The sequence below is a fragment of the Strigops habroptila genome, chromosome 3 (assembly GCF_004027225.2).
Source record: "Strigops habroptila isolate Jane chromosome 3, bStrHab1.2.pri, whole genome shotgun sequence".
NCBI classification, from domain to species: Eukaryota; Metazoa; Chordata; class Aves; order Psittaciformes; family Psittacidae; genus Strigops; species Strigops habroptila.
This window is the reverse complement of record NC_044279.2, coordinates 57,696,327-57,711,135: the sequence shown is the minus strand read 5'-3', so window position 1 is coordinate 57,711,135 and position 14,809 is coordinate 57,696,327. Positions and strand designations below refer to the sequence as shown.

Sequence of the window (14,809 nt, the reverse complement as noted above, 5' to 3'; positions counted from 1 at the left end):
TCTATGCCTTTTTTTCTGAGGTTCTTGAATTAAAATCCCACAAGGATTCAATTTCCTGAAATGTCTAAGAAATTTTCCCCTAAAAAGCCTGCAGTGTATTTGGCTGATCACCTAAAAAACTTGCACCACCTACCACTCCCAGGAATCACGTTAAAATGTTCTATCTGCTTGGGTCAGTTGCTTCACAGAGGGTCTAAGCACTCAGTGTATCTCAATCTGTTTCCATTTGCAATGTTTTGCATTTTTTTCCAGTGGAGATACCAAAATAGAAAATTAAAGCCTACTGACAGTAATCCTGTCTTTCCCTTAGTTACTTCTGACAGACTCTAAGGAACATGCATACTATTGCTCTGGGATATCCCAGAGCAATCCAACCCAGATAGCTTTATTTATCTGCAGCAAGCAAAGAGAAGCTACTTATTAGCTCAAATGAAAAGCTGCTCTCACTAGTTGTCACTGTACCTCTGACTGAGAGTAAGGCTAAGGGACCATTTTCCATGTGCTGCTTTCTAAACCAAACTATGGATATAAGACACCATATCAGCAGAATATTAACAGAATTCAATGTGCTGTACTACAAATTACTCTGACATCAAGCAGCAATGCTATGAACCAGTATTAAAAAAGGGAGTACAACTGCTCTCTTAACTACATATATTATCTTAAAGATATGACACAGAAGTAAATAGCTATTTCAGGTGCTGCAATTATTAAAGGAAATGTAATCAGAAGGGAAACCAAAAAGAAGCAGGTCTCTGCCCCTTCTGGCTTTGCCAGACATCCTCTTCAAAAAAAACCACTGCTGCTTGTAATCTTGTGACTGACATTTATGCTGGCATTTGCTGGTACCACAGCAGTCTGACTGAAGTGGAGGTGATGACTGCCAGCAACTTACTTCATTTGTGTTTATTCTTTCACACCATTTCCATATGTGTTTTTTCCTTTTTGGGGTTGGTGGTGTTTTTTTTTTGTTTTTTTTTTTTTTGTGGGGGTTTTTTTTTGTGTGTGTGTGGTTTTGTTTTTTGTTTTTTTTTTTTTTTTTTTTTTTTTGTTTTGTTTTGTTTTTGTTTGTTTGTTTTTTGGTTTTCGTTGTTTTTTGTTTGTTCCCCCCCCCCCCCCCCCCAGAGAGAGCACTGAAAAATGTTAATGGCTTGTTATGGCTAATGGCTCATATTAACAAAATCACAGAATCGTTAGGGTTGGAAAGGACCTTTGGAGATCATCCAGTCTGACACCCTGCAAAGACAGGGCCAGCTAGACCAGGTTATACAAGAACACATCCAGAGAGGGACTCCACAACCCCCCTGGGCAGCCTGTTCCAGTGCTCTGCCATCCTCAACATAAAGTTCTTCCTCACGTTGAGGAAGACATGCTTATGTTCCTCAAAACCTGCATGTGTCTAATGCAGAGGAAGCTGAACTGACCTCTTCACATGTGTTAAAAAAAATCTCATGTTGCTAGAGAAAGGTGAGCTGGAAAAAGCTCTTTTTGTGTGACCCAGGACCTGCTCTGGTGCCAATACAATACCTATTGACACTAATGCTGTGTAATGTAGAGTAGACACCAATATCCCTTTCACTGTGGAGAGTATCACAGATATCACACTAATGGATAATGGTAATGGGAGATGCACAGAAAGTAGACTGCAGATCTCAAGCAGGAGTAGTCAGGCAGTTATGAACAGATTTGCCTCTATAAGCGACCTCTAGAAGTTTAAACACTTGAGGAGATAATTTAAATTCCTTTTAATTTAAAATGCTGATGTATGTCAATGAATTCAAGAGAGAACATAATTCCAGCTTGATAACACAGTATCTTAGTGATTCTAAATGCAATATGTTCCTCAGAGTTACGCAGAAGCTAACTACCTAAATTCTGCAGCTGTGCACCTTCAAATGGAAGTTATACACTTCAGCAGGGAACTTAAGTGACCTTTCAGTATGGTATTTTAATGACCTCTTCTCTAATGGTTCTTACACGTTTATGAAAAAGTCATGTACACCTTTGGTAAAATGATGGTCTCACTTAGATGAAAACCTAAGAATTTTCTGTGGCAGTAACTGAGGAAAACTTTGTATTTGGGTGACTACCTTCAAGGAGGTCTCTTTATAGCTAAGGAAGAAAACTAGAGCAATGCCCAAGTGAAAAAATAAAAGAAGTTCATTCACATGAATTCATTTCTGCCTGTCTTGCATTTGCCTCTTAGGTGAGACAAATCTTAGGTCAGAAGACCTGCTCCAAACCTACAGACTTGAATCTAAAGGCACTGAGATACCTACATGATGTGAAAAAGTATGGTTATATGTGCCACTACAGTTCTATCTGTGTCACTGTAAACTTGGCTTATGCATATATTTTACAGGAATATATTTGCACAAGAATATATTTTACTGTGAAACTCTACTGGCATGTAAAACAAAGTCAAATTGATCATACTAATCAAACAAAACCTGAGTTCTTTATAGGTAATTACTCCTACTGCAAAAACTTCCCCATTTAGGCAATCAGTGAAAAAAATACACCACTCTGAAACTTATCCAATCAATCACAGTCAAACAAAAGTAGCATCACAACTCAAGCAAACTCATAGTTGATGTACCAGATTAAAAACTGCTTCTTAGTAATAATAAACAATAAAAATAACCTGCAACTCCTTCTGGTGTTCCCCTCTAAAGAAAACAGGAAACATTTTCAGTTTCGTATGAATTGATCAGGACTGACAAGATGCAATTCTAAAAGCTTTAGTCAATTTAATCCAATTTAGAGAAAAAAACTAAAACAAATTTTAAGTAATTTGGGCTAATGGAATGATGGAGGAAATCATAACTGTTCACAGATATTCTGCAGCCAGGAAATGAAGCCAAATTGGCCAGCTAAACTGTTCATTGTGAGCTTTTCACTTAGCATTAGTGTGTTCTGAATGAAAAGAGAGGAAAGCCTTTGACATCCGAGTTATATTCTCATACCAAACTGATGTCAAGCATTTATTTAAACATTTAATGAAAACTTTCAGTTCATGTTTAACAAAACATGACATATTTTGCTTCACTGAAACTCATTCTGTAACAAACTCCTTACAGAAACAATTCCATTTTCAAAATTTCATTCACTTTCAGGGTTTCACTTTTTTGTATCCAAAACCAATTTAAAATGCATTTTCCTGTTGAAATAGGCTGCAATTAAGAAGGATAAAAAGACCAATTACTGTGTCAACCTAATAAAGGCAATGCAAAAATGCCCTTTTATTTCAATAAACTTTGATTCGGTCCTTTGACTGAAATTGTTCATTATTCTCTATGCTCCTGTTCTTCTTTTCTGGATTGCTTAATGATAAGGAAGGTTATAGAGTTCAGTTACTGGACAAACCATTCAGTGCTAAGGCATTTCTGATGCTCCCACCGCAGCACAGTCAAGTATTTAAGCATGTAAGTGTCACATTTCTTTGCTGCATCTGAATGCAAAAGGATGGGGGCCTGTTTCAAGGAAGTAGAGAGCACACCACATTGCTGGGTAACCATGACAATGAGACAGCAGGAAGAAGAAATGTTTGCCTAAACAGCATCCAGTCACATAACCCCAGCGTAACACTGCTCTAGTTAAACAATATGCCAGAGGGCTAAGAAGGGCTTACATAGTGTTGCACAGTAGATAAAATGCCTCATTTCTAGATGGAGATGTGCAGGAACCATTCTTGTCTCCTAATTATATGTCCATGAGATCACCTGGGCTTGGCAAAGATCTATTTCTGTGAATTAATCATGAAAATCTATTTAATGAATTAATACTGCTGTATTTAGCCCCAGATGATGGCAGATTATCAATGTAACATCATATTGCTACTAAAAATACTGTCCTTCTAGCCCAGCTGAGTGCCTACCTCCCCAAAATCCCACTGTCAAGCTTACCTATGAAAATGATGCAAAATAGAAAGTTAGCTAAACAAAATAATACACCTCTTGCTATGACAAAACATCTATGGGGCACTGCAAAGTTAGGTGGCACTTTACAGATGTCTATAGAAAAGCCATATTTGAGATGTGGCTTTTGCCCCATAACCCTTAGAAAACCAGTTATGCTTCTCCTGCTTAAAACTTGTATTTGCTCTGCCATTTGACTCCAGGTGTTCAGCAAGTGCTGCAACCTACACGGTTCCTCTATCTCTATGTGTACAGTGCTGGGAAGTTGCATTATTCTGGGGCACAAGAGTGCCTTGGGGGCACAGTTTCTTTGTTAAATACCGGAGGCAGAGATGGAGCACATCAGGCACACGGTCCTACATTTTACACCATGCCAGAAGCCTGTGGCCCTTCCTCTTGTTCTAATTTACTTCTTAGAGAACCCACAAAGAAAGTCCCTCTCTCGGATGTCTTTTGCAGTTATTCCCAGTTCTCTGCTCTAAGTCCTGGAAGAAGAATCCTGCCTTGCTCAGCTTGTCTCCCATCCTTCTGTACCTGCCCTCAGGCAGACCAGCCCTTTATTGTTTGATCCAGTTTGGCAGCTGGGTTTAAACAATTGTCAGAATCTGTGCTGAGTCTAATCTAGTCTGACTTCGCTCCTCTTGAACCTCACAAGTTTTTTGCAAATGAGTCTCCTGGTTCATCAGCTACGTAAGTTGTATTTAATATAATTAAAATGCTGAACTGATGAATCTTTTCACTGAGGGCAGATTACAGCTGGACTCAAGAAAAGGGTACTCAGCAGGAAGGGTGCACAGAAATCAACAAGCAAGGGAGCTAGGGACCACAGAACCCCTGATATGCACAATATAGGGGATATTAAAAAGCCGGTAGGAGGCAATGAGCAATAAACATCCCAGGCCACTATGTCTTTTAATCCTTTGGCTTCCCTTCTGTCTGCACTAGCTGACTTCTGTGGGATGACTTGTTAGGCATTTAAGAAAATGAATGACACTGTTTTGTCATGTGTAGCACAACAATTGAGAGCATCAAATGTACTCAGCATCAAGCTGGGATCACCCAGTTACAATGGTGGGAGAAATTAAACAGCATTAATTAGATGGAACTCTTTCTGCCTGGGATGTGTCTCATCTCTTAGCTGACAAAAGCTTCTGTGGTTTGGCTAATTCAGAGCCAAGTTGATAGGAAAACTGAAGGGAAAAAAGGAGCATTATCCATTGTCTGCCAATCCAGCTGAGAGAAGACTTGAGTTTGAGACTGTCTTTTAAGGAACAGGAAAATGTTGATGAATTTTTATCCCAGCCACCCTTAATACATCTGAAAGTCCCTCTAACTAGACCACAGGCAGCACTTTTATTTCACTATGAGATCAGGTAAGTAATATATGTAAAGGAGAAAGAATCAGAGAGAGAAAAGATTTTTTCAGCTTCCAGAAACCAAAACAATCTGCTGCTACAGTAGTCTTCCAACTGGCTCTACAGCTACCTGTACATATTCCATGTTAAAACTTTCTCCACAATAATTTTTTTCCTATCTTATTGACATTTGATATAAACCAGACTGCACTCCACATTAACAAAAGGACCTTGATTCTTCAAGGTACAATGAACTCTCATTTCCCACTGAGCCTGTGAATGAGGCTGACATGCAAAACTGCTGAAGGCAGATCCCTTGTATTACTTGGAAATTGCTTTCCTGCAACCTTAATTCTTTGATACATTTGGAAAGGGCCAGGAGAAATAACAGAACTTCAGTCATAACTCAGTTCTGTACTCTGTGATTTGAATCCATCTCAGCTTTTATGACAGAACTATAGAATATGAAATATGATACTGCAAACAAAGTGTAGAACAATTAGTTACATTTAATAGGCTTTATTTGCTGTCATTTGGCAAATAAAGCATGTTTGCATATACTCTTTCTTAAAAAAATGCCTTTCCTTTTGTACATATACTTGCTTTTTTCTATACTAAACAGTTAATGAAATTCCAAACTACTAAACAAAAAACTGTGAACATTTTGGACAGTAAACTCCTTTTCCCACTACATGTCTATACAATGCACAAAGCAGACTAATCCTGATTTTTGAACAGAAACACCTAGGAATTTTTGTTATTGAAAAAAAGAAAAAAAAAAAAATTATTTATTTCTTTGATTTAAAACAAGATATTAATTTATGTGATTCTCTTCTAAAAAATAAGGAAGAAAAGTAGCAATAGATTTCCATAAAATAGCAATGTGACAGAAGCATGCTACTGAGGAAGTCACCTACAAGTGAGCTAGAATTACAGATTAATACATTACACAATGTCCACCTTGGAGTACTCAAAAGTTCAGGTGTTTCTTTGAGTTGTATTTAAGCCTCTTGAATCTAAGCAACTACATAATTTCAAATAGTAGCTGCACTATGTAAAATGTCTTAGAGAGGAAGATGCCAAAATGAACTGAAAAATCATAGACTTTCCAATAAAAACATTCTTTTTGGTCAACATTATTTGCTATATTCAACCTAAACATATTAATCATTTTGGTCAACCCACAATTGCATTTTTTGGTTAACATATTAATTATCTCCCAGCTTTTCCTACATGTCTTGTCTCTTTACTTTTCTTTCATAGACAATGGCGTATCTTTCTTCTATATTTAGAAATATAACCTCTCTTAAAATGATGCTTCTATGAAAAACATCACTTGGAGATGATGTGACACTTGATGGACTTGAAAACTTTGCCCAAGAAAGCGTGACAGCTGCATGATCCGTGAAGATGCTTTAAAGGGCATCCAATAGATAAATCCAGTGCTCTTACCACACAGATGTAATGTTACAGCTAGAGGCAACAATGAACTACATATGTAAAAAACTGTAGGCCAGTCAAATCAAGATGAGTAAAGAAAACAAAAAAATCAAGGGAGAAAACTTAAGCTGATAATTCTTTTCTTTTGTTTCCTATAGAACTCAGAGCAAGGAATATGCACACACTGGATTTCCCTGCCCCAGCCTGTTCCAGGCTTTACCTATAAGAAAGAGGAGCAGAGAAGGCATCAATTTCATTCCACCAAAATGCTCATTTTTGCACTCAGAAGATGTACATCCTAGAGAGCAGTCCTGAATAAGGGCTGCCTGCCTGCCTGTGAAAGCAACAGGAAAAGCTTCACTGGTCAGCTGTAAAGTGCAGGATCCTTTGTACAAAGATTTAAATGGAAGTTGCTTTAGCTTCAGGGAAGCAGAATCTAGCCCAGAAATCTCACAGTGCAACACACTAAAGAAAAATTATTAATTCTAGTTAAATTAAATGCAAACCATGTATTTTACCATTTTATGATGATAAGTATTTCCTAAAATGTCAATAAAGGTTAAAAAGAAATGGTCTGGTTGGTTTGTTAAACCATGCAAGTTAATTTCCAGTTGCTCCTTACTTTAAGAAAGTAAGAAAGAATCTGCAGCATCATAAAAATACAGATTCTGTTTCTTATGTTTTCTTCTCATAAAAAAGAGGAAAAGAAAAAAATGTGAAAGAGCTTAGAGCTCGGGTAGTTGGTCTGAGAATCAGCTGAATATTTCATTTTGTCTGTAGCACTAATTATAGACTTGATTATTGTATAAATATTGTTTCATATTAGTTCTATGGCCAAAGTTCTAAATTCAGAATCGATCTTTTTTTTTTCATGATGCAGTTTCAATAATAAACATTATGATCAAGTCTAGGTGTATGTTACAGTATTAAAATGCCTTCTTTTTAAGCACTCATTGGAAATCACTGTTACTGGTCTGCTATGGCTTAGCTTGTCTGCCTGTAAAAACGAAGATTTATTTTTGTGTGGCTTGAACTGAACCGACTGATTTTTGATGTGTGCTCACCCTTAACTATTAACATTGTGTGCAATGGCAGTTTAAATGTTTTATTTTCAAATAAACAGGCAAACGGACTGTTATTTCTATAAATACTAACAGGATCATGCCCAAGCGCTGGGATTTTTCAGCCTGGAGCAAGAGGAAACCACACATTTTCTGTTTATTTTTGTGGGCTTTACTATTTTAAGTAACTTCAAAACCCGGACTGAAGATATTCTGACATTTTTGGTTATTTTGAAGGAAAAAAGTCCCAGTAGTTTCTTAGCAAGTTAGGTCAACTTACACTAAGTCACTGAGTGATAAAAAAGTATTCTCTGTGACAACAATGTATGCAATGTCCTCCTGGATGTCCATCACCAAGTCTCTTGCAATGGAGCTCAAAAGAAATACATAGGAAGCTGGGAAAATGGTTGATGGAGAGCCTGGTCCTACTAACATGTATCCAAATCTACTCATGTGCCACTAAGTGTGATTCTGCAGCGATATTTGAGAACTGTCCCTGTCTCCTTAACTGAGAACAGATGTTGACAGTGATATCAGATGCTCTTTTCCTCTGACCTCAGTTTTAACACACTCACAAAGGACAAAGTGCCAACGTTCTTGTGCTGTCTTTGGAACAGTAAAATCTGAGCATCGGCTGTACAGTTTAGACCTGTACACTAGTAAATGTTGTTCTGGCTTTCCTTTGTAGCTGGCTACTTATGTTTTGAAGGGGCAGAAATGGACAATTGTCTGGGTTTTTTTGAGCAATACCTCTGCATCTTTTGCTTGACTTAATAGTAACCAGTTGATTATCTGGAGGTAACGAAGTACTGGTTGAGAATCGTAACTTGCTTTTTGAACAGACAAATTTAGACACCGTTAGATGACTGAAGTTTTACAAGGGTAGCAGACTGTCCTTTGAAACTGGAGGCTTTCTGCAGCCAGAGTTGTTCCTCTAAATCTCTGCTCAGCTTGAAATGGCTTGACCTCTGCATCTCATTTCTTTGCAGTTATAAAACTCTCTAACAAATATAGAGAAAAAATGATTGAAATGGGTAAATACAGAAAAAATAGGGAAGAAGAAACCTAATGAACTCAATTGCAATCACTATGCCAGTATTGGCTTAACTTAAAAGTATTGATTAAATAACTGAATATTTACATCTTGTACTGCAACCACTGAAGGCAAATGATGCATTGCAAAGCAAACAGAGGCTGACCTTTGCACGTTTTCCCATCAGGCTGCAGGGTAAATCCAACTGGGCAACTGCATCGTACCCCTGTCGCGGTATCCTTGCAAGTCCGATCACAGCCTCCATTATTGACAGCACATGTTTCTGCAGAATGAAAGAGAAAGAGAGAGAGAGAGGGAGAAAGGGAGTGTAATGAAATGTTCTGGGGGAGGGGAGAGGCACCGACACTTTGGCACAATTTTACAACATTATGAAAGCAATCTAAGTTTAAGCAAGCCAACTGAAGCAAGCTCTCAAGGTCATCAGGGCCCATGTACTGGTTTTGACCGGTAAATCATTTCCACAAGTCACAATTTCTTTCCCCCCCCCCCCCAACTGGTGTTCTTATTTATTATATTTAGTTAGTGCTTTTGAACTCTCTTAGACAATAGGATGGGTTATTACATATGAAACAAGTTTAAAAAGAAAAAAAAAGTGATTGCCTTTAAAAGCAGAACCAAACATTCAGTCTGTTTTGTATCAGTCAATGTCTAGCTGAGGCTTTTTAAGGGTCATTTTTTTAAAATGATGTTGTAGGCATAATGAACTTTAAAAAGCAGTAGAAAGCAAAGCAGAGTGCTAGACTTGGAACTGAGAATTTAAAATCCTTAGTTAAGAAAGAGTTAATGGAAAATGAACTACATATATCACTTTGACAAGAATCTACATGCCCAATCTGTTCTTACTGAACTACAAGCAAAAGGCATCTGGGTTTTGTCCACTTAAAGCTTTTTGCAAATTGAAAGGAGTTTGGAGTGGGTGGGAGGGCATAATTGAGGTCACTGAACCCATTCCAAGCTGTGTCATTGAAATTTCCCAGTGCTTGTAGTATGTAGAAGGGTGGCTGGGCAAACACGGGCAAGAGAAAGCTGCAATACTTCTAAGCTTTTACAACAGTGGGCGATGGCTATCAGGTACCACCACATTAAAAAAAAATCTTCAACTTCATTACAGAAAAAGCAAAAACCCCTCCCTCATTGTCATTATTTTCTGTTACTTGTGTGTGCACATGCGCACACCGTACACATACATATGCACACATACCCACACACACATCCATAAAGTAGATAAAAGGCAAGTGAAATGATTAACTTTGCTTTGATCCAGAGAATAGAGTGGATGTAAGGATGCCAATTTCGCACGTCAGTCTGAACTGTGCATTTTTCTGAAAAGTATTTACTTCAGAGAGCAAGTCCTTTTAATAGTATCTTTTTCACTTGCTCTGGCTTTGATTAAATTAAAATACCCCCCTGCCCCCCAAGACTGCCATTATTCTACTCAGCTCACCTCATTCTGGCTTTCCCTAAAGAAGCTTTGTCGTTACTTACTCAGATTTACAGACTCTCATTGCTGAATATTCACAGCCTGTGTCACAGTTGTAACCCCGTGGACAGGGTCTGACAATAAGCTATAGGATATGCTAATCAGGAATTGCCTTAGAACAGTACATTGATCAAAAATTATTTACAAAGAACAGAAAAGGCTTTCTCTTTCAATTGACCAGTACTGAAAGATTTTTATTTTAAAGTAGTCTCTGCTAATGCCCCCAGGGTGAACTCAGACTGGATCTTTGGAGGGACATCACTGCTTTGAAACAGGAGAAAAAAAGTGTAACTGTTTTTCTTGTTTTCTTTTGCACTGGCACATACCTCTACATCAGTTGTGAATAAGCTGCTGGCACTTACGAACAAACTGAAAGCAAGGGGTTGGGGCACACGTACATTAACAGCATGGGACAATACTCTGCCGTCCATATATATTCACACATGCTCTACTAGATAGATTTTAGGGGTTTTTTATGCTATGTGTGCTATGTAATAACATCATGCAGAAAAAGCAATCAGTTATATTTGCATATAACTGCCAGCAAGCATAGCTAACAAACAGATTGACATGTTTTCTGGAACAGCTTTCTGAAAATGGAGCTGAGTCTGCAACTCCTTATTTTCAGGAGGAATTCTTCCTCACCTTAGGTACAACTTGCAGGACCTGAACCTAACTGTTTAAGTAATATAGTTCTGATTTTCATTTACTCCCTCGGGAAGGTCTATTTTATAGACTTAGAGGCTGAAACTGCTGCTTGAAGAATTCTTCTGTAAATGACAGTGCTGGCATTTCCATTTGTGTGTGAATGTGTGTGTCCTCACAGGCCAATGTATCATGATTTTATGTTTCAAAGAAGGAAAAAAGTTTCAGGTTATTTAAAACTTTTTTATCAAGGTACAATTTAATGATAGGATGATTTGCCATGAGTAAAGAGTTAAGGTTAAAAAACAGGAAAAAGTGCTGGAGTTTGGCATGGCACTGCAAAAAGCAGTAAATCTTACGCTAGTAGATTAACTTTGTCATATGAAGAGTCCTTTATTGCAGTTCATCAACATGAGATGAACATAAGCAGTAATATTTCTGCTTTCTGGATGACATCCAGTGAAAATGAATAGACACAACAATTTTTTTTCCCATGGCATGGATGACTGGATCTATAGGGTAAGGGTCATTCAGTGAACAAGAGTTATTTCTATGTATAAATAGAGGGAATCAAGCCAGCTTTTCTTATTTTCACAGAGATTTAGTAAAACAAACCAAAAAGGATAAATACCCTTCAACTCTCCTGGTGACTCTGACTTTAATACATGACAAACCCTAAGAGAATGAAGATCCAAGCAAGCAAGAGGACATTTGACAGTACCTCTAACATTCTGGATAATCAGAGAGATGTATTGATGAAATTCCTTAAATTCAAGGTCATGAGAAAACATTGGTAAAAGAAAGCGAATGTGTACAGCAGAATGTGGGAAAGAGGTATTACGAGCTACATCAAATAGAATAGCTGAGGTCCATATACAACATAAACTGAAGCGTGTCACCACCTGTGTTTCTGTTAGGAATTACTTCAACTCATTCTTCACCTCACCACTATCAAACTTTAGTATATATTTACAAGACAAATACAAGTTTTAGGTATCAAAAAAAAGCAGAAGTAAATTACTTAATTTCCAAGCTAGCACACTGGAGAAGCTATACTTATACGGAAGAGAAAGAATGGATGTTCAAAATTTGGATCAGGTCTTCATGGTGATATTGATCCTACAGACCATTTTCCACTGCTTTTTTTTCCTACGAAAGGCAACCTCAGTATATTTATTATTCTTTTTTACTTCCATTTCACACTTTTTGTCACATTTTTTGGTTTGATGAGAGAGCAGAACAAAACCTGGAAGACACAAATAAAGCAGTGTCATGTAACTGACATCTAGATTCCTTCCAAATTATGATAAAGATCACCAACCTATTAGACTTCATTGTGAATTTAAAGTGATGTTTGCAGCCACACTTACATCCTTATTAAATTCCCATCAGAAAACTCAGACAGAAACAGGGATCTAACAAAAACGACATGCCCCCAGTCTGGGACAGCTTACATTGTGTTTCTACACTGTGGACAATTCTGGAACAATGTCTCATGTCGCTGGGTCTGTAGACAAGAAGTAACGAAAATCATTACCAACATGCTATACCTATGGTTTACTCGATTAGGATATTTATTGTTTTAACAACAGTCCATTGCACTGTGAGATATGCACTGCTTCCGTATATTAAAATACCCTATTTAAAAGCACAAGCTTGAGCTGTTGGTCCTTCATCACTGGATCAGTAACGCTGACTAAGTTACCAGGTGAAGCTACATGGGTATTCAGTCCTTTAACATGTCACTTCAGTGTCTGCAAAGGTTTAGCAGTGAAATTTCTCTAGGTTCTAGTTCTGAAGTTTTTGAACTAAAGCAGAATCTTTACCAGGTGGCAATGGAGCCTGGTCACTTTCTTAAAAAGACTATTGACACCAGACAGGATTTATTTGGCTTTGAATGCTATTAAATGCCTGAAACTCTGAACATGTACCATGGTTTGTGAATATTTCTGAAAACCTAAATTTCAGCTTCTTTTATGAAACAGGGAAACACAACTGTTCAAAATGTAAGCTTCTATTCAAATCTGGTTTTTTGAAGGTGGCCAATTATTTCATAAAGCCATTGAAAAACTGCCTTGAAGACAGGTGTCTCCAAAATCTACCTTAATTTTTTGTGATTTCATTTTATCTCTATAATCAAAAGAACATGATCTTATTTTAAAGGTATTAATCAAAATCAGGCAAACCTTGGAATCTTTATTATTCACTTTGGCAGCCTGGGTCAATTTGAAATAAGATTCAAACCAATGTTTTAGGAATGGTGCAAAGCAGAACAAACTTATATAGGTCTATGGGACTAAAAGAGATGCATCTGAAGATCATACAGTAACATACATCTCAGTGAGGTCATTCTCTATAATCTTTGGTAAGTCATGAGGACATGGTAGGGTTCCTGATGACTGGACAAGGTAAACACCAAAAAAGGCAAGAGGCAGGATCTGGGCAACTACTCACATCAGACCCCCATATGTTTATGGAGCAAATCATCCTGGAAAGCCATTTGAAAGCACAGAAAAGACAAGAAGATGATTGGGAATGGCTAGCATCAACTTACTGATAGCAAATCATGCCTGATTAACCCGACTGCCTTCTACAATGACATGACTTACCATATGGGTAAGGGAAGAGCTGTGGATGTTTTTCACCTTAAGTTTAGCACATGCTTTGACATCATCTTTCATGGTATCCTTATGGCCACAGTGGCGAGAGATAGACTGGCTAAGTGGATAATACAGGGAGTGAAAAATTGGCTGGACAGCTGGACTCAAAAAGGACTGAATCAGTGGCACGAAGTCTAACTGGCAGTCTGCCACCAGAGCTATCCCTCAGCCTCAGCTGGTGCTATTAAGGTCAATACTGCCCAATGTCTCTAACAACCTGGACTATGGAACAGATGGCACTCTCTGCAAATCTGTGGATGACACCAAACTGGGAGAGTGATCAATACACCAGAAAGACAGGCTGCTATTCAGAGAGGCCTTAACAGGTTGGAAAAAATGGCCTGAAGGGAACATTAATGAGCTTCAATGAAGGCAAACACAAGTCCTGTATATGGGATGGAATATTCCCATACAACAGAACAGCCCTAGAACTGACTGGCTAGAAAGCACTTTTGAAGAAAAACCTGGGGTCCCTGGTGGACAAGCTGAATGGAAATCAGCAGTGTTTCTCTAAGGCAAAGAAGACCAACAACATCCTGGCTTGCATTAGTAAAAGTACAAACAGAATATCAAGAGAAGTGACCCTACCCCTCTATTTGATGCTTGGAGTAACAACATCTGGAGTACTGTGTCCAGTTCTTTGCACTCCAGTGCAAGAAAGACATGGACATACTAGAGCAAATTCAATGGAAGTCTACCAAGATCATGTTTAGGGGCTGCAGCACATGACAAGGCTGAGAAGCTGAGAGCTGTTCAGCCTTAACAAGAGAATACTCAGAGATCTTATTTCTGTCAATATAAGAAGGACATCAAACTATTAGAGTGTGTCCAGAGGAGAGCAACCAAGATGGTGAAAGGCCTCAAGGGCAAGAGTGGTGAGGAGGGGCTGACATCACTTGGCTTGTTCAGCTTGGAGAATAGAAGGCTGAGGGGCAATGTCATCCCAGTCTACGCTTCCTCAAAGTGGGGCAGTGGAGGAGGAGGTGCTGATCTCTTCTCTGTGTTGACCAGCAATAGGACATGAGGAAATGAAATGAGGCTGAACCAGGGAAAGTTCAGATTCCACATTAAGAAAAAATTCATCACCAAGAAGCTGGTTTGTCACTGAAATGGGCTGCCCAGGGAAGTGGCCATGGCATCAAGCCTGTCCGAATTCAAGGAGCATCTGGATGATGTTCTTAGTCATATGGATTAGTG

At 38.3% G+C, this 14,809-nt stretch overlaps 1 protein-coding gene across 2 annotated transcripts in view; it reads right to left on the bottom strand.

Annotated features, from left to right (window-relative positions):
* Positions 1-14,809, bottom strand: part of SCUBE1 (signal peptide, CUB domain and EGF like domain containing 1) — a 209,196-nt gene that overhangs the window by 67,136 nt on the left and 127,251 nt on the right. For both annotated transcript variants that reach the window (XM_030480118.1, XM_030480117.1), the window contains one exon: positions 8,973-9,089. In XM_030480118.1, coding sequence (XP_030335978.1) covers positions 8,973-9,089 — 117 coding nt within the window. The remainder of the gene's footprint in view (positions 1-8,972; positions 9,090-14,809) is intronic.